The sequence below is a fragment of the Drosophila grimshawi genome, unplaced genomic scaffold (assembly GCF_018153295.1).
Source record: "Drosophila grimshawi isolate 15287-2541.00 unplaced genomic scaffold, ASM1815329v1 contig_1367, whole genome shotgun sequence".
Lineage (NCBI taxonomy): Eukaryota > Metazoa > Arthropoda > Insecta > Diptera > Drosophilidae > Drosophila > Drosophila grimshawi.
In genome coordinates, this window is record NW_025062889.1 from 12,618,006 (window position 1) to 12,641,616 (window position 23,611).

General features: G+C 40.1%; 2 protein-coding genes across 8 annotated transcripts in view; one reads left to right on the plus strand and one right to left on the minus strand.

Annotated features, from left to right (window-relative positions):
* The window catches only part of LOC6560747 (transient receptor potential cation channel trpm), a 56,731-nt gene extending 54,802 nt beyond the window's left edge, over window positions 1-1,929 (plus strand). For 6 of the 7 annotated variants that reach the window (XM_032734669.1, XM_032734668.1, XM_032734670.1 and 3 more), the window contains 2 exons: window positions 10-167; window positions 237-1,928. In XM_032734669.1, coding sequence (XP_032590560.1) covers window positions 10-167; window positions 237-1,310 — 1,232 coding nt within the window. In that variant the 3' untranslated portion in view covers window positions 1,311-1,928. Of the gene's footprint in view, window positions 1-9; window positions 168-236 lie in introns of all 7 variants that reach the window. The other variant, XM_043216001.1, reaches the window with a different exon arrangement.
* Window positions 1,930-2,496: 567 nt separating this feature from the next.
* LOC6559853 (integrin alpha-PS3) lies at window positions 2,497-9,077 on the minus strand. The gene is made up of 8 exons (XM_001986584.2): window positions 8,724-9,077; window positions 6,168-7,161; window positions 5,968-6,076; window positions 4,949-5,533; window positions 4,758-4,887; window positions 4,330-4,692; window positions 3,342-4,170; window positions 2,497-3,279 (listed from the first exon to the last, which is right to left on the minus strand). Exons 1-8 carry the CDS (start codon window positions 8,909-8,911, stop codon window positions 3,178-3,180), a joined length of 3,300 nt encoding a protein of 1,099 aa, XP_001986620.1. The 5' UTR covers window positions 8,912-9,077; the 3' UTR covers window positions 2,497-3,177.
* Window positions 9,078-23,611: the final 14,534 nt, after the last annotated feature.

A 23,611-nucleotide genomic window follows, 5' to 3' on the forward strand; every position in this document is an offset into this window, starting at 1 on the left:
TTTTCACAGCATCCCTGGATCGTCCCAAGACGGAAATGTCGCGCGCCGAGGCCGCTGCCCTGTTGGAGAAGAAGCACCTGAAAGAGTGCGAGGAGAATGACTATAGAATTCTGGAGGGTCTATTCGAGGCACGTGGCTCCATCGATGCCAGCGTGCAGCCCTATGAGGTAAGTGCAAATACTTTTGAACTATATGCGTTTAATTATTTGCTTGAACTTTTTTCTTAACAATCGCAGATAAGCGTCTCCGTCGACTATAGCCATCGCTATCCACTGCGTCGGGAGACGGCCGTTGAGCTATCACCATCGAAGCCCCCAGCAGAGGGTGAACTTATTGGTGCTGCCACTGCCGGCGACAGTAGTGATACTAGTGGGGCGGGCAGCGGTCATCATGTTGTGGCCAGTGGCTTTCAGCTGAAGCATGAGCGTCCGTGGCAGCGCAACTCATCCATGGAGCAGCAGTCGATTCAGTCGCCGCTGGTGCCGACTCGTGCCACCAGTGATTTTCTGAATCCGCCCTATGAAAGCAGCGGTCGTCTATTCAAGAAGTCCAGCGAGAGCCTACAGAAGAACTCCAGCACGGATACGGACTACTCGGCGCATCCTTATCGGTTCATCAAGCAGAGTTCCAACGAGACGAACACCTCGCTAACCGGCTCCTTCAATGTAGACACGCCCTCGCTGACGGCCGAACCGTCGCTGGATGCCGGCGACACGCACTCGACAACAGGACTTAGCCTTGGCACTGCTGGCGGGGTTGCGACAGCGCGTTACCAGCCCAAGCGCACTGCGTCCGTTGGTGCTGCCGATAGCAGACGCCTGCGCGACGAAAGCTCCAGCTCGCTGGACCTGAGTGCAGGGGCAGTAATGACGCAGGCAGCGCCAGCACTGCCAACGCGACCCATGCAGCTCAAGAAACAGTTTAGCATGGATCAGGGCAAGCCGGTGTCGGTGCAGTCGAGCGCCGAGACGGTGACTGCCACAGAGTCAGTGTCTGGTGGTAGTACCTCGGCGTCGGCATCGCCGTTGCCTGCACAGGTTGGCGCCAAACTGATTTCGACGCTGAGGCTGCCGTACAGCAGCAAACTGGGTATGAATGTGCTCAAGGAGAGCAGTTCCAGCACGGAAGAGTCCCGTGATGGCGAAGCCACCCCAGCCACAACCTCATCCGCGAAGAGCAGCAATGTGGCGCTAGCGATACCACAGATTAGCACGCATCTGGTCCAGGATGAGATTGCCAAGCTGTCCTCCAATATCAAGAGCAGCACCGAATCTGAAAAGGATCCGCCATATAACGAAACAATGTGTTAAATAGTATAAACCTCTATATATAAATATATATATATATCCATATGGATATGTGAGTCCCTGTTGATGTTGCCTAGAGTAAGCAGTAGTAGGTATTTGAATTTGTATTTGTATATGTATGTGAATCCACCTTGTGCTCAATAGCGTTACTAGTCAACAGCATATCGCTAATAATACTAGGCGTTACAACAAACAATACATACGTGATTCATGTTGAAACTGCATGATAAGTTTTAGTAAGTGAGTCCATATCAATGTTAAAGCAAATAGTTTTGAAGATCGGCCCGGTGGAATGCAACGCAATTCAATGATTTTTGACAATACATAGTACACAGATTCTCTGTATTTTTATAAGATGTATTTATTTACAAAGTCGTCGATTCTTATTGTTATTTAATATACAAAATAGTTGAAGCATAACAAAGCAAATCAAAATGCATGCATTTCACTTACGACACATACAAAGAATATCTGTTTTTACCACCAGCAAAGCTACAACTTAATGTTAAGCACAACCAAAAACTAAGAAAAAGGAAAATTATTGCCATGTTAAACTCACTCGTTACACAAAACATATGAAACGAAATTTTCAATTTCACATATCCCTAACATATATATATATATCTATATATACAAAAAGCAAAAACAAGAAACCTTGCCACAACTCTATATATATATATATCTGTGTGTATCTGTAATACTTAATGCAACACGTTGTACTTACGCCCCAATTTAAATATGTACTTCTGTGTGAAAATATATTAGTCCTGCAACTACTGAAAATATCAGCTAAATGTGCATGTGTGTGTGTGTGTGTGTGTGTGTGTGTGTGTGTGTGTGTGTGTGTGTATGTGTCTGTGTGTGTTTGTATAATCATCTATATATAGTTAGTTAGTTAGTCCATTTTACTTATTTATGTGTATGTGTGCGTGAGTTTTCGTGAGTTTAGCTAAATTCATAGTCTAAGTAGCTGCCTATTATATTGGGTACAATGCAAATCAATTTGTATATAATATATATTTATAGATATGTTTTCAACTCAAAGAAAAAAAACCAACTTGTTAACGTTTTGCTTCGTGTTAAATGCGATTTTCATGATTTGTTGGTAAGAAAAATGTTTGCAACTTTTAAAAGAAATTCTTGCATTTTATTAGAGTTTAAAAATAAAGAAAACAATGTACTTATTGATTTTAAGAAATAAATTTAATTACATTATAAAAACAAGTAAGCTGAAAACTGCCAGTTTGTTTAACTTAGATCAAACAATTATTTAATACTTTCATCTCGAACATATATTATGCTAGTATGCAGTTTTGTTTACAATTTTATATAGTCGGGTTTTTATTACATTTCCTCTTCTTGTTTTGTTTAGTGTTTTTTTTTTTATTTCTTTACATTGTATACAAAAATTCAAGTCTTTTATGTTGACATTGCAGCTTTAAAACTAGCAAAGATCTTATATTTTATAAATATTTACAAATAATGGCAATATGGCTTGACTTCGAGCCAAAAGATAAGCTCCACATAAATTACATAGATTTATCTTAAATTGCAAACTATAAGGCTCTATCCAAAATACAACAAATCCACAACATTCGATGCTTCGCGGCTTACAGCTTGCTCTACGTTCCCGTTTTTTTGGGCTAATATATACTTATATATCTAGTTTTGTTTTGTTTTATTTTTTTAATTTTTTTTTTTAAGAACACATTTAAGATCTGTCGAACTGTTGATCAATTTGTTGTTATAGGTATATTGGTTTCGTATTTGGTATTAGCCAACTGTTCAATCAGTTAGTATCGCTTCTCATTAAAATAAAAAAATGTGATGTATAAAATAGAGCTTAGCAATGAGGATCACAATATTGAGCTTAGTTATTGCCACTGTTAAGGTTCTCAGCCTCGGGCTCCACGGTGCCCTGTTGCACCAATTTGTCCAGTTCGTCCTTTGTTTGCCGCTTAAAGAAGCCCAACTGAAATAATCGAAGTTTTATTGAATATCAATCAATTGCGTGTAGTATTTCAAAGAACTCACCCTATACATCAGATAGGTCAGGGCTGCCAACAGCAATAGGCCACCCAGAACGGCCACAATGATAATCCAGATAGGCGTTGATGACACCAGATGTTTTGAAATAACATTCGGCTCAATTTTGCGCCGGATGGACAGCGAGGTACCCAGACGATCCCCCACCTTGCGCACATTCATGTCGATGAGTATGGCAAAGAACTCCCATGGGTCGATGAGAATGGCGTTGACCTCGTTCAGATCTACGTTAAATTTCATATTCAGATTGACTGGTTTCTCCGGCTTAAAGGTATAGACACGCATTATAGCACGCAGGCAGATGGTCATCTTTGGGTCGCGACAGTTAAACACAATGGTGCGATTAATGGGCAGTTTGCCCTTGAACTCCTCGCTAAGCAGATCGTGTGCCCTAATGTTCGATATGCGGGCATATTGCTCCCGATTGGCGGTCAGTCCTTTGAGATCGCGTCTCTTGCGTGCAATCGATGCCGTGTTAACCGAATCCGAGTCCAGCCAAGTCTGCTGCACTCCATTCTGACTGACAACCATACGCTCCGAGTGCTCAATGGGATTCATAATGATTTGCGTGCTGTTCTCGTCGAGCAGTTCAACGTTCACCAGCTGTGCGTCGTACGTGGCCTGCATACTCAGACTGCCAACATTGATGATCGGTATGGTCGCCGAGGAGTCGGCAGTCCTGTAGGCGACGGGTATGTGAAACACAATTTCCAGTTCTCCCACAGTGCTGGGTCCATTGCTCTTGATCTCATAGTTGTTGACCACGAGCGCTGAGTCCTTGTAGTGTTCCAAGTCGATTTGTGCATTCGTCTGGCCACTGAAACACGAATCAAGTAAGGATAGATATTAGTATATGTTTATGCATTTTTAAACGGGTTACAAAAGAAATGAGCTTAAAGATTTTCAACCATTAAACCATCAAATCAGCAAACAAAAAGACAATCAGTTTTTTTTAGGTGAATCATTAAAGTCTTACCCGGAGGCATCTATTTCTGTGTGCTCCTTGAGGGCAATTAAGCTGTTTAGCTTATTATCGGTGTGATTCTTCTCGGAGCCGGTGCTGAAGACCTCAGCACTGATGGTCAACGAGCTGCCAGTGAGGCCGCTCATATCGAAACTGATGGTGATGCTGTCTTTATCACCATAGCCCAGGGGTCGTCCACGATTCAGGTCACAGACCATGACAGCATGGCTGACCTTGCAGTTGCCCGGAATTTGGGCAAAGTTCAAACGACTGGAGCTGGTCACATTCAGCTGTGGCAAATAGGCGGTCTCGCCGCGGTTCGTCACCTCGTAATTGATGCGCAGAGTCTTGTCGCTGCCCAGTATGTAGCTGGAGCTAGAGTTAAAGAGCAAATCATTTAATGATGCAATCTATACAGCATATGAGAGCTGCTGCCTTACCTCACATCCTTGGCGCTCAGCTGCAGATCGGCAACGCATATATCTGTCTTACAGCCCGTGCTGAAGATGATCTTCTCGGTGTACACCTTGGCATCGTCGGGATCGACAGCAACGCAAGTCTCACAGAACTCTGCGGGGCATCAGTTAAACAGTTAGCATAGTGAATATTAAGGGTGATCTCTTTAACTTACCCTCGGAGTCGGGAACCTTCTTGGTCAGCTCGTAGTGCATCTCCAACTCGATGGGCTGGAATATGTCCTTCTCACTGTAGCGCACCTCACAATCAAAGACGCGACACTGCTGCGTTGTGCCCGCCGTTGCATTAAAGCTCATCTCGTGGCTCTGCGTCTGGGTGAACTTGGCTCGCCTTAGCTGCGCATCGATCACAATCCGCATGGCCATCTCCTGCTGCTGGGCCGAGCTTGCCGTGGCCGTTGTGGTCAGGCCATAGCAGGCGGTGATCTGCACCCGGTTCTGCTCGGGCTTAATCTCGCGATTCTGTGAGCTGACGATAGCCCGCAGCTTAACCACCGGATAGGCGCGATACAGGAACAGAGCCTCTGCATTGGGCGCACCCACAGCAAAGTCATTGAAGCCATTCGCATCGATGTCGGAGCCACGCGACAGTCCATGCCCAAACATATGCTGGCCATACTTCGATGGCTGCTGCTGGGGCGAGTCCAAGCGCTGGCTGGGCTGATCCCGCAATCCCTTCTCACCGCCCAAGTATATAAACACCGTGCCATTACCAGCAAACGGTGCACCAACAGCAATATCTGAAAGATTAAAGCCCAACAGAGTGGGGAATTAGTGCTATAAAGTAACCCAACACATAAATGTTTAATAGTTACTTAGTGATAGCCCACAGATTGTTCTGATAAAAAGGAATTTGTATTTTATGCTTTAATATAAAATTGATCTCAAAAGTGTTAGATTCAAATGTCTAGCAACTGTTCCTCTGCATATGCTGTACGCTGTAGGTGTATTTTTATATATTCATCTACATTGTATGTACATGTATATGGAGAAGGAAGTCACCAAGTGCAACAAACATAAACACAAAAGTCGTGTTGAAAAACAATCAGATGCAACACTGAAGCGAAGAATTTGAATAAAAAGGGAAACTGAACAAAGAGAGAGAGAGAGAGAGGGAGGAGGAGGCTATGATGGGGAATCATTTGAAATGGGGTCACTGTCTGAGACAACTTACCGTTATAGCCATCGTGATTAATGTCGCCCAGTCTTGTCATCGTGGTGCCAAAACGTGCATTGGCCGTAATGGGCAGCGGGCAGCGCAGCACCTTCAGCTCGAAGTTGAACTGCAAATGATGACAACGCATTAGTCATAAGTCAAACACCAGACAAGGCAGGGGCAGAAGAAGACAGACAATATTGAAAAGCATTACTCACCCGTCCCTTGTTGAGGAACACGTAAATGGCGCCGTTATCGTGCGAATCCTCGAACGAGTGCTGTGGCGCTGATATGATCACGTCCGTCAGGTTGTCCCCATTGAGATCATCGGCGAGCACCGCATAGCCAAAGTATTCGCCAAACTGTTCGCCGCGAAAGACGTGAAACTTTTCGATTGACTCGCCGCGCACGTCGAAGATGTAACCCTCGCCGGATTGCTCGTTCGCCTGTGGTGCGGTCGCCACGTACAGAAGCTGTTTCAGATTGGTGCTATCGAAGTGGCCGGAACTGACGGCATAGCCGAAGTAGGAGTCGTCTGGCTGGCCCCACAGATCCGGACGTGGTATGTCCGTCTTATAGGTGTATTCGGGCTCGTAGTCTATGGAATCCGCGCCGTCGGGTGACTTGCGGCGACGCAGGTGGCTGCTCGTGTCGCGACGACTTGCCGAAGGATCTTCGACGAGAATTTCCCTGCTATAGCGAATGACGGAGCCACGCCATGCAAAGATGCCCGGTGCTCCAATGAGGAACTGCTCATTGTCATCGGAGACATGGGCACTCAGACCCTGCTCCCCCAGAATATAGTTGTAATATCTGAAATTGTTTAGCTCCTTCACCTGGTCCGCCTTGAGTCGCAGCGGGGAGATCTTTGTAATATTCTGTGGCTGATCCGCAATCGTATCGGAAACCCAATAGCAAATGCCATGCATATGGTAATCTTTCGCCGAGGGCGTTATAAAGCGGGGCGCACACACAAGCAGCTTGTCGGTGTCCCGTGTACCACCGTCCATGGAGCCGCCCATCCATTGAAAGTCTCGGCGTTCCGAGTCCCATGTGTACTCGCTCCTCTCAATGTGTATATTGCCACGTCCCTCGAAGATATATGGACTGCAGTTGCCATTCGGCAGCAAACACTTGTAAATCGCCCCCGTCTCGTTGATCTTCCGTTGAGCCTCGAGCGTCGATTGCGCCCGCGGTGCCCCAACAATAATGCTGCAATTGAAAATTATAGCGACACTCAAAATATGTATTTTAAATATCAATTTGATCGAAATTTATTTAATTACGCAACCCCCTCAGTTTTAAAGCTATACTGCCTGTTTGCTGTAGGTCGGAACTGATATGATTCGACCATTATATAATATAGCTGTCGTAGTAGGAATCGGTCGAAATACAAGTCACCCTCTCTGATTCCTCAAGTGTGGAGTATTCAGTTCGCAGCTAGTTGTTAGACAAAAACTAAATAGGACTAGTTCAAAATGCACAAAAACATATTTCATTTCGATCTTCACACCAAAATTTGGATGATGGCAGTTTGATGCCAGTCGAAAAGGGTGTGTAATCTTTTTTTATTCAGATATTAGGGAAAACTAGTCAAGTTCGAGTGTGCACTCGACATGCTTCCAGTTGAGTCAAAATAAAAAATGAATTTGCTCATTGTCAGCCAATTGATTCAGCAGGTTTTATTAGTTGCATTTCCAGTTAAATACGATTTGGAATTTTGTTTTCGTAGCTGTGCGCTGTTCGCTCTTATTTAGAAACAGTGACCAATAAGATAAAGAACTTATCTGTGTGAATGCTTGGCGTATACTTGATAAACAGCAAAGCAACTCTTGTCGTTTCGCTTGCAATTTAAACGTAGACGATGGTGAGTGGGGCAAGTGGGGAGGGCTCGACACACATTCCAATACTAACCGTTCTGCGATACACATTTGAACTTTTTTTTATCATTTTTTTTTATAAGTGTTAGCAATGCACTTTGTAGCTGCTATTGTGGTGAACGTGTACAGAAACAGGGTGCTCTGCTCGGCCTAATGATTTCAATAGACCAATTCCAAGTAGATACAGTTAGAGTAGGACGCAACGTGTCACGTCTTTGCCAATGTTGCCATCTCTACTTTTTGCCATTTTTCCGTTTATCAAACAAACACACACACAGAGGCAGGTTATCTTATCAAAGAAATCGACTAAAAAGCAAAGCTGATAAATAACAAAAAATTAAAAAAGTGGCATTGACTAACTGTTAGCGAGAAATACGAAGAACAATAACTAAGTATGTCTCATTGAATGATGTATTTTCTGGATGTACATTATGCAGCAAAGTTAAATGGGCAAACAGGCGAACAGGCAAACGTGCAATGAGGCAAATATTTAAATAACTTTCGTCATTCGTCTAGCAGCCGAACAGCAGCTGCTTTCCGCCGCATGCCTTGCCAATTGATAGCAAGTAAATGACTTCATCATTTGTGCAACTTATTAAGCGTGTGCTTCGTTTTATTTTTACTGTTCATTTCATTCACTTTTTTTATTTTATTATTATTATTATTGCGCGGCTCCTCGTTTCTCTATCCCTCTCCCTCTCCCTATCCCACTCCCACTGCCACTGCCAATGCCATTGATACTCCTACTTCGATTTCGAATGAATCATCAATAACTCCCAACCTGTTTTGCTCTAGCAGTGAGCTGGCGAGCGGGAGAGCGAGCGAGAAGACGCGCACCAAGCTTTAGTGTTGAGTTAAAGTCCGAAATGTCTTGGATCGTGGAACGGCACTTACCCGTGCGGTCTCAGGCTGATGGTATAACCGAAATATGACGCACGCACTTTCGGCATCTCGGTGGCAAATTGCGGATCTTTGATCTCTCGATTGGGTCGGGGTGACAAATTGTAGGCGCAGACGCTGCCAGCGAGGCACGCGGCTAACAGTAGCCACAATTGAGGCACACTTTGTCCTTGCCCTGCCATATTTACAGGTTCGATTTGTTATTTGTTGTAAACGGTTTATGTGTTGATAAATTTTGATAGTATTATCACTGATGCCGCAAGCGACAGCGACACGCACAATGCGACGAGCGACGAAATATGTTTGTATGTGTGCGAGCCACAACCGCCTCGATCGAATGCCCGTAAGTAACTAAAAAGCTACTCGCACTCTCTGTCTCTGTGTGTGGATTGCAGCAGCAGGGAGAAGCGACAAGTAGCTTTTAAGACTGCGCTGCGTTGCTCTCCAGAGCCACTCGCTCTCAGTGACTCGCTAGCTCGTTCGCTCGCTCGCTCGCTCTTGCACTCAAAGCGTAAGCTTACTCATTTTACCGTTGTTCGCAATAGAAGTGGGAGTGAAAAGTGTGTGATATAAAGCACTGTTTATAGTGATTATCTTATTACCATATTTGGCTAAACTCAACTTGTTTGGCCTTTAAGCTGAATATGTAATTTTCCATTGGAAGCATCGAGTAAATCAATAATGTATTTGTATTTGTGTTGATGCAACTACGAAAATCTGTAGATAACACATAATATTAAAAATAAACTAAATATGTTTAGACTTGGGTCCAACCGGTTAATCCACTTTTACGAATAGCATGTATGTGGTGACTAGTGGCCACTAGTGACTCGTGAAGTATACATAAGAACCGATTGGACGATCACTAGGATTAAGAAGAAGAAGAGATCTGTGGCAACCAAAATGGACGCGTTTCATAAAACAGAAAGTAAATAAAATTTTGGTTTCGTTTCGGCGATTACAAACCGGAAAATATTGTAATCTATTTAAGTTTAGTTTATTTGCTTCGCTTTAAGTGTTTATTGAACGAACGGCTTGAACTTTATTTATAGTCACTGATAGCAAGACAATAATAGCAACACACAAATAGAGCATCGCAGATAGCACATAAAAGTATCTGAGACGCATCTGCCTCTCGCTGCCTGCATAATAGGAATAACAGGAATATTATGCTTATTAGTCAGCATCGCGATGAATCACGGCTTGCATCCATCCAAGCCATGTCAGTGGAGGCCAGGCAATATTTTCATTCATTTTTGCCAATTTTAAGCCAGTTATTACGCTTCATAAAAATATGCTTGTGTGTGTAAATAAATTGTCAGGTAACAAGCACATGTCAGCCAACTACCTGTTATTTGCGGCATTTACTCGTTTATGCAAAACAATCAACAAATATTTGTTGTTACTTTAGCGCCAAACATGGAAACAACAAAGAGCAAAAAGAAAACAACAGCACGAGAAACCGACCAGCAACAAATGTATGTATGTGTGTATGTGTGAGAGCTCTTTGGTAACTGACTGCCGTCTCAAAAACGTTGAGTATTTCCCCAAAAAAAAAGAAGAAGAAAAAGAAGAAGAAGCAGCAGCACAAACGAATGAGTCACTCAGCCAAAGGGCATGTAATGTGTCACCCAGTTATGCATACAAACATACAGACTCGGAGGCATCCACTTACATACACCCCGCGGCATCTGTATAGAATCACATGTATATTGACACGCTTGATTTTACAACATAAACTAAAACTGGAAAACTGTGGTTTAAGTAAGACATTATTATTTATATATTTATATTTTTAATCATATATTTATATATTTGTAATAAGAACCCATAGGACATGTATATACGTATAAAACATAATTATACCTGTAGTATTCAATGCATATTTTGATGTGAGAGTTATACTACAATTATTTAAATTATATATGTATATTAAATTGTATTTAAATCACAAATGATTTGCTTAAGAAATTTCGAATAATTTTCGAACTTGTTAAATACTCTTCTGTTTTATGGTCAACTTATCTGATTTTTTTACTCCTTAACTTTTTCTACACAAATCTCAAAAAGTTAGTGTTAATGGAAGAGTTGTAGGTTCAAAAGTGGCCAATAGTTTTGAATGAAACGCCCACAATAATATTGAATGACACTCCCACAATTATAATTAATAATAATGGGGGTAATTTAGAACTGTTTCTATATTAAAGATTCGGAGTGTAGTATATATATATAAATATATATATTTGTATACATTTGTACCTACTATTTAATGAAATGTAAATTCAGTGAGAAAGGTCGCCGGTGAGTGCATATTCATGCCCCGATATTCAGATATATAAATACATATAGTAATACAGTTATGTATTTGTCTGGCTCTTTGTCTTGCTTATGTGTGGGATTTGGGGGGTTGGTAGGGAGATATAAGTTAAGATTGTTCTCGAGCATATGCAAGCGGACAATAAGAATAAGCCACGACGAGGACCACACAAATCTTCTTTCTTTCGCGCTGTGATTGCTGCCATCTCCATCATCATCAAGAAGAACAACAACAACAACGACAAGAACAGCAACAAAAAAACAGTATCAACAATTACATCAGCAACTTGCGGTCAAAAGTATTATTTAGGAATGAAAGCAGCCGCTGCAGCCAGAGCAGCAGCATTTGTTGTTCGGTTTGGAATTGGGTTTAACGACCAAGAGGAAGGCGGCTAAAAATATTTGTGTGGTGTTAACGCGACGGACGGGTCGAGACGAAAGCGATGGCGTCGCGGGGGCGCCGTGCTGCAGTGATATGGCGCCAACTGCGCAGACAGCGCTTTCTGCATTACAATATGCAGCTGCTGGCATGTTGCTGCCTCTGTCGCCGTTGCAGGGAGACGACAGTGGCAATTGTCGCCAAGCGTTGCGAGTAATTCGTGTGTTGCGCAATTTGCTGCTCACTTTCTACATTTGATATTCGCTTAAGCGACATGAATCATAATCTCTTACAAGTATGCAAACGAAAATCGTAGCCATCAGATTTGACACTGGGGTCATTTCCCTTGTGCCTTGCAAATTCCGATGATGAATCAATGCAGTTAACGAAATTGAAATTTCTCATCACTAAACAAACTTAAACGTCAACCTTGTGATAAGTTTGGGTTGAGTAATGTTAATGAAAGAGATCACTGAGCCGTCATTTGGATTGAATATTAATATTTTAATAGCTTTGTAATTTTTACTTTAATACTTTTCTACTTCCATACTAAATAGAGATTCTGCATCACTGAATTTAAATTGTATTAGTTAATTATAATCAATTGAAACAAACACATTATAATTATCAGGATGTGAATTCATTTTATTCATTTTCTGTACAATGAATGCAAAAGCCTAATATAATATCGAATCAAAAAAAATCTGTCTGATTAAAATGTATTTCCGTAGATGAATATTTCTACTTTAAGCTATTTATTAGAATTTAGTTGAAGTTATATAGTACAGAGTATCTCGTTGTTGACCACTCTCGGTATGATTCATTTCAACCAACTTTTTGCTTTGTTTTAAAAAACTTCAATTGATGTGAAATAAATTACAGGTTGACGTGGTTTTACGCGTAATTTCCGTAAATAATTAGACTCACTCGAAGTCTAATTGCAGGCAGCAGTTGGCTAATGATAATAAAATAAATTTGTTGCCATTGCGTTAGATTTTAAAGTGCGACTCATAAATAAGGGCGGCATGCGGACAGAGGAAGTACAGCAATTATCTGGACGAGCGTCTATCTAAATAGAAACTCTCGGAATCAGTCCGGCACTCAAATGCTAAGCTCGTTATGAGCACGTACACAAAAACAAGATTGTCAATTGCCAAAAAAGACATGCATATAAACAAACAATGAGTGCGGGGTATGTACAAAATAATAAAAAAGAAAAATTATTACCAGCCGCGCGCGAAATAAAAACGAATCAAATTTGATGCTTTGTCATCTGAATCTGTGGCCTAAATTTGGCAACTCTTTCTTATACCCTAACTATACATTCGCTTATTAAGTGAATGACAGAGTATGCAACAACCTGAACTAAATACATATTTATATAGTATAGTATAATTACAATTAAATATTCTGTCTCTTATTCCATTAGAATGATTAAACAAGCATTTAATATCAGCAAAGAGTATTACAGTCATAGCAAATTGATTGCTCGAATCACTTGTGGAATGAATCATTTTCACAAGAAGGACTTGAATAAATTGAAAAATTGAGCATTGCATTGATAATTTGTATATTGCGCTCTACTTTTTCAGCATTCTTATCTCATTGTAAGAAGAAAAAAGGCAAAGTAAATTATATATTAGATATATGCATATAAGACTGAATCATCAATACATTATCATAAATGAGTGTGAAGCTAATATTAGAACTCGACTTAGAAAATTAGGGGTTTTATTGGTTGTTATCTCCATTTAAGAGCATTTACTCAGAGTATTATTTTGCGACTTTCTTGCTTCTTTGGTTTGCTTGAATTTGAATTTGATTTGCGGCTCTTGGTTTGGCTTGGTTTGGTTTTGGTGTGATGTCATTGACTGGGCCACAATTCTATCCAAGTGTGGACGCCATCGGGTCTAGGTACAAGTACTGTACACGAGTATATATCCATAACGTATGTGGGTCGCGGCTGGTAAGTGAGAGTTTGTCAATTGAGCTGAGTCCGAGATCTGAGAGCTGCGATCAGAGGCAATGGGAATTGATGGCAATTGTAGTTGAAGTTTGTTATTTTTAGAAAATGCTGCTTAAAGTGTTTTTTTTTTTTTTGTACTTTTCGAGTGTTTTTTTTTTTGAGCTATTATTTTGTTGGTTTGTTGGTGTTTTTGGCGTTATTTTATTTATGCAGCTGCCATAGAAACAAATTTACGGCTGGGAACGAGTTTTCTATGTGGGGAAGAAAAAAAATGCGGTTGCCGACAAACTATTGCCAAAAACAAACACATAATTATGAGCCAAATAAAAGTAGTCAATGGTGTTAAATGCCTCCACAGGGCAGAGCCCCTCCACACGCTAATTGACGCTAAAAAGTTTACTTTGAATTTGTATTTGATTTTTGCTTATGTTGTCAGTGTGAGTTCAACCAGCTTCATTGCTCAATTTCAGAGCATTTGTCACAGCTGCGATATATTGACAAAGCTGTTGCCGAGCGAGAAGCTCAATTGCAGACTGGGGCGCAGAGAGAGAGAGAAAGAGAGTTGCACCCTTCTGAAACTGAAAGGTGTTGCTTGTTATGTGGCAAGTCAAATAAGTGTAACATTTATCTAGCGCATTCTTGTCGGCAATATTTCACACAATAAATATTTGCAAAAGGCGAGTTCGAATACCGGCTTACTCGCACACGCACTCGCACTCACATTCACATTCACATTTACACTCGCATTCACATTTACACTCGTGGTACACTCACCTCGTTTGACGCATGACCAGTGTGTAGCCAAAATAGGAGCTGCGCACCTGGGGTAAATTGAATTTGAGGTTTTGCGGTGCGCGTATAACAAAATTTGGCTTTGGCGAGTAGTTAAAGGCGTCCGCAATACCTTGGGGGCGTGGCTGCAAATGCAGGAGCAGCAGCTGCGCCAACAGGAACAACAAACACTTGCCGTACATATTTGTTGTTGTTGTTGTTGTGGTTGTTTGGCAGTTAAAACTCAATTTGAATTGAAACACATTAAATTAAATTTGCGCATGCGTAATTTCACTTGAATTGAATTCAATTTTATTAACAATAAACAGTATTTACACACACATCCACATTCACATTCACATTCGCAATGACATTCAGCTTTATTAAGCTTATAAATCACAATTAGAAACGAGCTCGGGATTATTATTTATGATTTATTGAATTTAATTGATGATTTAGCACGCATTTTTTCGCAGTTCTCATCGAGTGTGCAATTCGGACTTGATTTATTTTTATTGCATTTAAACGCCAGCGACTCGGTTTTGCTGCTTGTCATTCAGGGAAATATAAAATATAATTCGAAACTTGTCTGCGACTTTGTTTTAATATGTTGTCACTGGGTTGTCACCGAGACACGCTCTTTGCAACAGTTTCGATTTAATTGCACTTGTATAAAAATCGTGAAATTCGTTTATTTCATCGTATGTTGTAAGCGGATTTACTGCTCCTGTTTCACGTAGAGATCACACAACGATTACAAGTGCCTCAGATTTTATTCACATTTACATCTGCATCCGAGTCTCCGCCACCGCACTACTTCACACGACAACTGCTCGCATTGAAATGAAAAGCAACCCAGTTGCTGCTGCTTTCTTGCCTCTGCTTCGGACTCTGAACTGTGCTTTGGTTTGATGTCGCTTGACTGTGTGCGTTTGTCGGCATATTGTGTGTGTGTGTGTGTCTGTTCGTGCGGTGCAGCCGACAAAAATGCCGTAAGCGATATGCACACGACTCAAACAGCGTTTTATTTATTTTTAATATTATAAAATTTGGTAAAACATATTTAACATATTTATTATATTCTTAATATTCTTTAACATTGTTAACAGTTGCATTTATTAAGTTAGGCTGCTTCTGTGGATATGTATAATAAATAAAGAAAAGGGTATATGCGTTTTTATTCGGCTGGATGAATTAGATTTTCTTTGCAATGTGGAGACCACCACCCGCACTTGCGTGCAAACCAAACACACAAATATATATATATATATATATAGAGAGAGAGAGAGAGAGAGAGATAGAGATAGAGATAGATAGAGAGAGAGTGAGAGAGAGTGAGAGAGAGAGAGGCAAGATCGGCGAGTGGACGTCTGCTGTTCTCTTTGTAGGGAATAACTTCCCGTAGCCGTGGCAGACCTCTTATTTTCGAGATGCGCATAAACACATATTTGCTTATAATTAATCCCTGAATTACGCATTCAAAATTCCCGCAGCGCCAAACTTAATGCTTAGCTTGGACATGCAAATGAAGAGCACATGTCGGCCATAATGAAGCCACAAAGGATGACGATATATATATATATATATATATATATATAGTTGTGCATGCAAGTGCTTTTTCGGCATACGCTTTATGTTGCCAAAAAGATCAGTTTTAATTGCTGCTGCAGTCATTGAACTTGCCGTATAAACAAATACCAGAAACGATTACTTCTACACAATATGTGTATACATATATATATATGTAAATATATATATATATACATGGATGTAAGCACAGAGTTATAAGCAAATAAAAGTGCTTATCAGTTGGGCACGTAGTGAAAGCAGGCCAGCAATTTGTTGGGGTAGGTTATGGTCTGACCGCAGTTAATGTTGTCATGACATGAAAATTGAACCAAATTACGCGTTTGCCAGGCACTTTCGACATGCGCCCGGGTCACTAGCTCAATTAGAAACCACTCAACCAAACAAACTGGCAGCGAAACAGGCAGCAAGTTAGAAAGAGAGAGAGAGAGAGAGGTAGAGGGAGAGAGAAATAGAGACTACTGATAAAGTTGCCTTTACTTAACTTACTTGTCTCAATAATGTGTTTGTGGTCGTGTAAACGAATTGGTATGCAGTTTATCAAGCGCAATTGATAAACAATAAAAACCCTACGAAAGTTCAAGCGCTGATAAGGCAATTGAATGGCCCCATAAATGTCAATTCACAGCCTGTGATATGTGCTACGAAATTCCAATTAAGAATCCCAACTCCCATTCGAATTCGATGCACACGTTTTACGCATAAATAAGATTCCTCTTAAAATACGTAATACTATATTTGAATGCCATAAACATCCGTGTTTATTTTGTCTGGGGCGGTGGGGTAAAAATAAATGGAAAGAAACCACACAACCAGATTAAATTTGATGCCCTGCAAGTGTATTTAATCAATGAGCTGGAGTTATTTTGAGGAACTTATTTACATAGAAAATGAAGGCAGGTTGTGGATTCATACGCCAAGCAAGCCAAGCAAGAGTATTTTTGAAAATTTTCCATAATTTCCATTTCTATCCAAATTAAGTAAATGTTTTTCTATAGGGTATTAGCAGTCTGGTCTATGATGGAGCTCGCCAAAACCATTTAAAAGTTATACATTCTAAAGCAAACATTGACATGGCTGTAAATGCAACTTGCAACGCACACCAATAATGGACATTTTTCTAGCACACACAAAGTGTCGATTGTGTGTGCCACGCCCACAGTTTCCACAGTTGAGACTCAGATTGCAACGCATAATTATGCGCTCGCTAGCTGATTTGATGGCAATTATGTGGCAGTGGAACGAATTGCAGTCACAGCCACAACAACAGCACCTGCTGCTGCTGGGCGCAGACATAGCGGGGAAAAAACCATATTGCGGCATGTAATTGAAGTTCATGACCCAAACAGTCGCCCTCGCACGCGTCTGTTCTCTCTCCCTATGTGTGGCTATGTGCGGCTCCTCTTCAATGCTGTTGCACTTGAAACGGCTGCAACATATGGCAACGCAAACGAGCGCAAATTGAACTGTTGAAAATGAGTTTCGTTTTTAATGTGTGCTGCGGGGATCAGTTCGTGGTGTGTCTATGGAGTTGCCCTTGAGATGATCTCTACACTCAATTCAACACAACTCTTGAATGATGTTGTTGCTGCTGCTGCTGCTGTTGCTGCTGCTGTTGCTGCTGTTGCTGCTGCTGTTGCTGCTGCTGCTGCTGTTGCTACTGTTGGCGCTCTGTTGGCTTGCTCTCGGATTGCTTTTATCATGCCCCCAATGGATTTTACTTGTACTCATAATTATCTGTCGCCTCAACGGAAGTTTTTTTTTCCCATTTACGACTTCGCTTTTGCTATAGATATGCATTTATCAATTTATCAACAGGCACAAGTAAACACACACACCACACACACACGCACACCACACACACACACGCACACATCATTATAGATGTGCATACTTTGTATATATGTACATAAATATATGTCTTCATATACAATGTATTTAGTTGGAGTCGCATGAACAATAACTAAATAACTATGGAGTAGAAGCTTGCTACTGGCTACGTATCTCCTCCCTTCTCTGCCCACTATTTTTGTTGTTGTTGTTGTGTCGCCTTTTGTTGCAGCTGTTAAAATACTGTGAAGCGGTGCCTCATTTGGTCATCGTGTGGCGGCGGAGCGGCAGTGGCGAGTTGTGGGAAGGGGCAATGACTGACAAAAGGAAGTGCTGTGCGCTTTTTGAAGTGAAATCAATGCAGGTGTGCTGCCCTCTGACGTCATCGCCATTGATTTCTTACTGTTTACAACTAAATGTTTTTGTTTTTGCTTTCGTTTATGAATAAAGTGACACATTGCACTTCAATTTACAGCCAACTTGTGTTTACTATATGTAAAAACATGCTTCAATAACAGGATGCAATTCCTGAATGTATGTGAATAATATAAAATATAATAAATATTTTGCTAATATGATATATTTCTGAAGCTGAGCAGAATCTCTCGAAATATATTGGAGTAAATAAAATTAAAAGAAAAACAAACACATAATCGAGATTTTCATTCATTCGATGAATGCCAGCTAAATGTTAACATTATTTGACTTGCTTATTTATTTAATATACATTTCTTTCATTTCTCTTAAAAACAATTTGTGTTTGTATTTACTGAATTTTTGATAGCTGTCAAAACAGAACAAATAAGCGAATCATCAATGTAATTTGTAATTTATTTGATATAGACAATCGTATAAAGTATTATTAGTGATCAACTTTCGCAATATTTGCGTGTAGCAACCAAACAATATTTTATTCCATTTTTGCTGTGTGCGGGTTGCCACGTCAAAATATTGTGTTTGCACTTCATAAATAAATGTCCATGAAAGTGCTGCAATTTTGAGGAAACAGATGAATGAATGGCCTGCCAATCAACGTCAGACAGTCCTCACCCTTGCCATAAAATCAAATGGCCAACCCCTTTACGAGCAGGCGCCGTTTGGCAGGTATATATAAAAAAAAGACAAAATGTTTTTATTGTTTGTCTATGGACTAATTGAAACGGAAAGTGTAACAGTCTAACAGTGGCTGTGGCAGGTGCGTGGTTGTTTGTGACACACAAATGCGCTCAAGGCAAGGTAAACAGAGGACGCCTACCTAATTTCACAGTTCAAGCGAAATATATATTGAACAGATCGCTTTCGCTGTGCGGCAAAATAAAACTGAGGCAAGCGCCAAACATTCAAATTTCTCATTTCTCAATTCAGCTGCGATTTTCCGGTTATGCGCCTCAATTGTGTCGTCAAGTGTGTAATTCGAGAGGAGCACTCAATCTTGCGGAATTTTCTTTGTAATTGAAGATACACGCGTGATATGCATACAGTTGCGGCCAACAAAATAATAGCATTTAATAAAAATATGACTCTTGAATACCTTCAATATGAAGAAAAATTCAATTCAATGTTGGATTTCTCATCTGGAAATGTTTTAAAATACTATTATTTTCCAAATACTAAACATATCATCGTATTTAGCTTTTAGAAATATAATTTAGCCGCGGGAAAAGCTGAGAAAACTGCATAATTATCCCACTACTAATATAATGATAAATTTTAATAATAATTTCATAAAACTAAATATAAAATGAATATGAAATTTATTAAATTGAATGGCTATGCCAACTTTTAATGTTTACTCATCTTCAGTATTGATTGCCAATTTTCATCATTTTTGAACTAAATATTCAGAATTTGTTTGAAAATTTTCCTATCGATTCGTGTGCAGTTCTATTATTTTGACCGCAGCTGTGCATGCGAGTAATAGTTGTGGATCACTTTCTGGGGGCGAATACAATACAATATTTGACTCATGGTCGTCAGTTGATCGAGTCACAAAGAGAGTTGACGATTTCCGTAAAAATACAAATACAGCCAATGTCAAATTTGATTTGCGATCATTTTCTTTTTCTCCTGCTTTTGCTCAGTTTTTAGCTTATCTATTTTAGTGTCTGCTCGCTGCTGTTTGATGGTAAATGTTGTTAAAGTTGAGTACACAGTGCACATTGCACGTTTGGCACGTTGTCATCATAAAATAGTCAAAGTATCTGTTAAATGCTCTTTACACATCACATTAAACTGCTGAGTGTCGCGCTGCAATTAAAATTCAAATCAGGCATGCGACGGACACACAGACAGACACAGGCAGGCAGGCGGACGGATAGAAAAACGAGTAATGTTTGTATAAAGTAGTGCCTCAAATAGCTGCAGCTGCAGCTACAGCTGGAATTGCTTCGACTTTCAAATTAATAAACAAAAATTTATATATATTTTATATATTCATAAATAATCAAGAGTTTTATTAGCACGCAATATGTCCACTGAATTTTAAGCATCTGCATTTAAGCACTGTAATTTAATTGCTGTGTACCTTTTTGTGGAGAGCTGTATGCTTTGTGACAACAATCTTAAGTGCCGCATAAAAAATAAATATAATTTTTACTAATTTTATTGCCAAAAAGCAAATCAGGCTCAAATTGGCGGCAAACGCAAGTGTGCCCGCGTTGCCAACCACTGTTGGGTATGGTTTGTGTACTAGCTAATGCACACTGTGAAGCAGTAAACGCAGTGCAGTGCCATGCATATGCAAGCAGTCCAAGCAAGCAGTTGTATATTGCAGCATATTTGTTGCATACTTTTGGGCCGAAATATATAACACAAAATTTAACAATTGAAATTCTAATCCAGAATTGAGCAATTGCAAAGAATTCAGCAATTTGTCATCATTTGTAATACCAATTTTAAATACAAAAATGTATTACTTTAAATCTTATTTGACATTTCATGCGTTGAGTACTAAACGACAGTTTTTGCTCTAATTTAAAAAATTCTAAATATTTCTTCAACATTTTACATGGCATAATTAGCAACATTCGAATACACACAGCAGAATTACCTGCATAATTTAAGATTGAAATAGTCGCATCTATTAATTTATGCATATGTGCACGAGCATGTCTCACACATGCAATAATGTTGCACACACACACTCTGCCACACAGAGTGACACACACACAGACACACACGGATATGCTGTCCAACTGCAAACCGACTAACGAGGATTATAATGACGCTGTCTAGCCAATTGCAATGGCTTTTGCTTTGATGTAAAGTGCCGACAGCAGAACAAGCCTAAGCGGACTAATACACACACACACACACACACACACACATATATACACACCCACACATATAGGGAAATCAGTCTAGACGAGACAACAGGCAGACAGCTTAACGCAAAGCAATTTCTTTTTGTCATCGAATATCCTTGAGGCACCGCAAATTGCCGCCACTTAAGCTGCCCCAACCACGCCTCCCACCACCCCTTTACACTCAGCCGCCCAACAGTGCAGCGCACTAATTAGCGTGAGAAACGAATTCAAATTGATAAGCGCTGCATTTGGAATGGCAGTCTGGAAATCTCTCAAAGGCAGGCTTGACTGTAGCGCAAGTCACTTTGATGTTTACCAATAATCGGTTTTGTTTGGTCATCCATTTCATTTGATATACGATATGCCCAGGAGCCCCAACCAACCAAAGACAAACTGTGCACTCAGATTGCATTTCACTTTGTCTTTGGCCCTTAAAGGGAAAAAAATGAATAAATATCACGCATACGCATCGGCTGACCCAATGAGAAATATATTTTAGTTGCACATATAAATATGTGATTGCCATAAGCTTATTAAGAATCACTGATCAGCAACTGATTCATTTCCTGTGACCGCTCAAATGTCAGAGATTGCACTTTGATGTATATTGCTACATTCAAATTTTGATTTATTTCGACGGCCGGAAATCAAAACAAACACAAAAATCTACATTTTCAATTAAATGCAATGGAAAATTGTGCATGGGTGCATGGGGGTAGCGGCAGTGCGCAATTCATTCATAAATTAGAATAATTAGATTTGAGTAGAAATAAAAAGAACACCAAAGATTTTATACCCCTGCAAATATATTTTATATCCATAAATATAATTTTAATTTCTACAAACAAAAAAGATTTTGAAGTCGTCAGACTAATCTTGTCTACTCCTCCTTATAAAAGATCTCCTGCTGCTGAATAAATGAAAAAAATAACTCAATTGAAAAACAAAATAAATGTAAAAAATATATTTTTCTTGGGGAAACTATAATGTCTGCTCTGCTAGGGTATAACACGTGGAAATCAAAGAAAGTGGCATTGAAAATGCAAAAATTTGGCAATTTCATGGCAATTTCCATGCATCGATATACTGTACATGTGCAACAAGAGTGGGCGGCATATCCAAATGCATACACAACATATTTCAATTAAAAATGCTAATGAATGTGTTACATTTCGACTGGCCCAGCTGATTGTGTATACGTCATGTGGTACGAGCTTGTATTTTCGTATTTTAGTGTTTTATTTTTTTTCTTCTTATCCGAATCTCGACGAAGTTTATGTCAGAGCACACGCAATGCTGTAGACTCTAAATGTGGCAGACACATGCATTGTATTGATGTTCAAGTCATTAGTTCAGCCAGACCAAAGGTAAAGGGAGACAGATGGAGGGGCAAAGAGAGATAGAGAGAGAGAAAGAAAGAGACAGAGAGAGAGAGAGAGAGACAGAGAGCAAAAAAGACCGCTCGAGCATTGCAGCTGAATCTTAATGCACACACGACACGCCATTGTCCAATAAAACGCTCAACAACACTCCAGCGAACCAAGGGCCAACAGCGAGCAGTCGTCGTCTCTGTGGCATTGCACATCAAAATTTCTTAATTTTTGCAACAGCAGCTAACAGCTAACAGGTAACAACAAACAGATGCAGGCGGCAAGCGGCAAGCAGCGTGCAGCAAGCAGCGTGCAGCATAAGACGTACAGTTTGTTTTTACAAATATCTGGCAATTAGATCAAAATTATGATACTGTTTGCGCCATAAAGAAATCGCTTTTCTCGCTTGCCAGTTAGCAATTGTCCAGCTGCGGCTGCCGCTGCTGCTGCTGCTGCTGCTGGCAAACAATAGACAGTTAAGGCCAGGCAGATATCTTTATGTTTATGTTTATGCTGATGTTTACTATATGGCCGCAGCATGGCACTTGCTGCATTAAATGAGCCACGCAGCATTGCAACTCACACACACACACACACACACACAGCCGGAAATTCACACAGCGATACAAAAATGTTGAACACAAGCAGGTAGTTGCGGCATCTTGAATAGCATATACCCTGTAATCTCGTTTGTGCAACGCAGTGGGCCATATCATTTTTATCAAAATCAAAAATACAAAAATTATACCAACAACATTTTAGAAAAACATGGAATAAATAGAATTGATGAATTTTAGAACACAGGTTGTCAATAAAAACTTGAAGTGCATCGAAATATATTATTTTTGAACCAGTGCTTAGCAGTTTTCAATGTTTTTTTTTTTTTGTTATGGCATCCAATATATTTTATTACTGAATTTTAATGTTCCTTTACAGGTCTGCTGTAGCTCAAGGCAGCAAGCCATTGCTATAGATTTATTTTGACATTTATTGAGATCGCAGCTGTTCACGATTTTAAGATGTTAATAGAGTCGAAACTACCTGCATAATTTTACTATGCGCTTTTTCAGACATTCTTTATAGGCTACCGGTCATAAAAAAAGCAACAAAAATTATTTAAGAAACTTAAAAACCATGGGCAACATCAGCTGTTTTCCACTTTGCAACAACAACAAAAAACTGCAACTGCAGCAGCAGGTTCCATCAATTACTCTCTCTCTCTCTCACTCTCTCTCTTTCTCTCTCTCTCGCTCTCTCAATCGGTGTGTGCAACTCATTCAGTGGCTCGTGCTCTTGCCGACTTCAACGCTAAGCATTTAGCATATTTAAATTGAATTGCAATTTTTGAACGGCACACT

Bases quoted from the DNA above. Each gene is read 5' to 3' on its own strand.
- LOC6559853 (XM_001986584.2), bottom strand. From the start codon at position 8,911: ATGGCAGGGCAAGGACAAAGTGTGCCTCAATTGTGGCTACTGTTAGCC. The intron at 4,888-4,948 runs GTAAGTTAAAGA...GATGCCCCGCAG, and splicing joins GAAGGTTCCCGACTCCGAGG to AGTTCTGTGAGACTTGCGTT. The intron at 4,693-4,757 runs GTAAGGCAGCAG...CTTTAACTCTAG, and splicing joins CTGAGCGCCAAGGATGTGAG to CTCCAGCTACATACTGGGCA.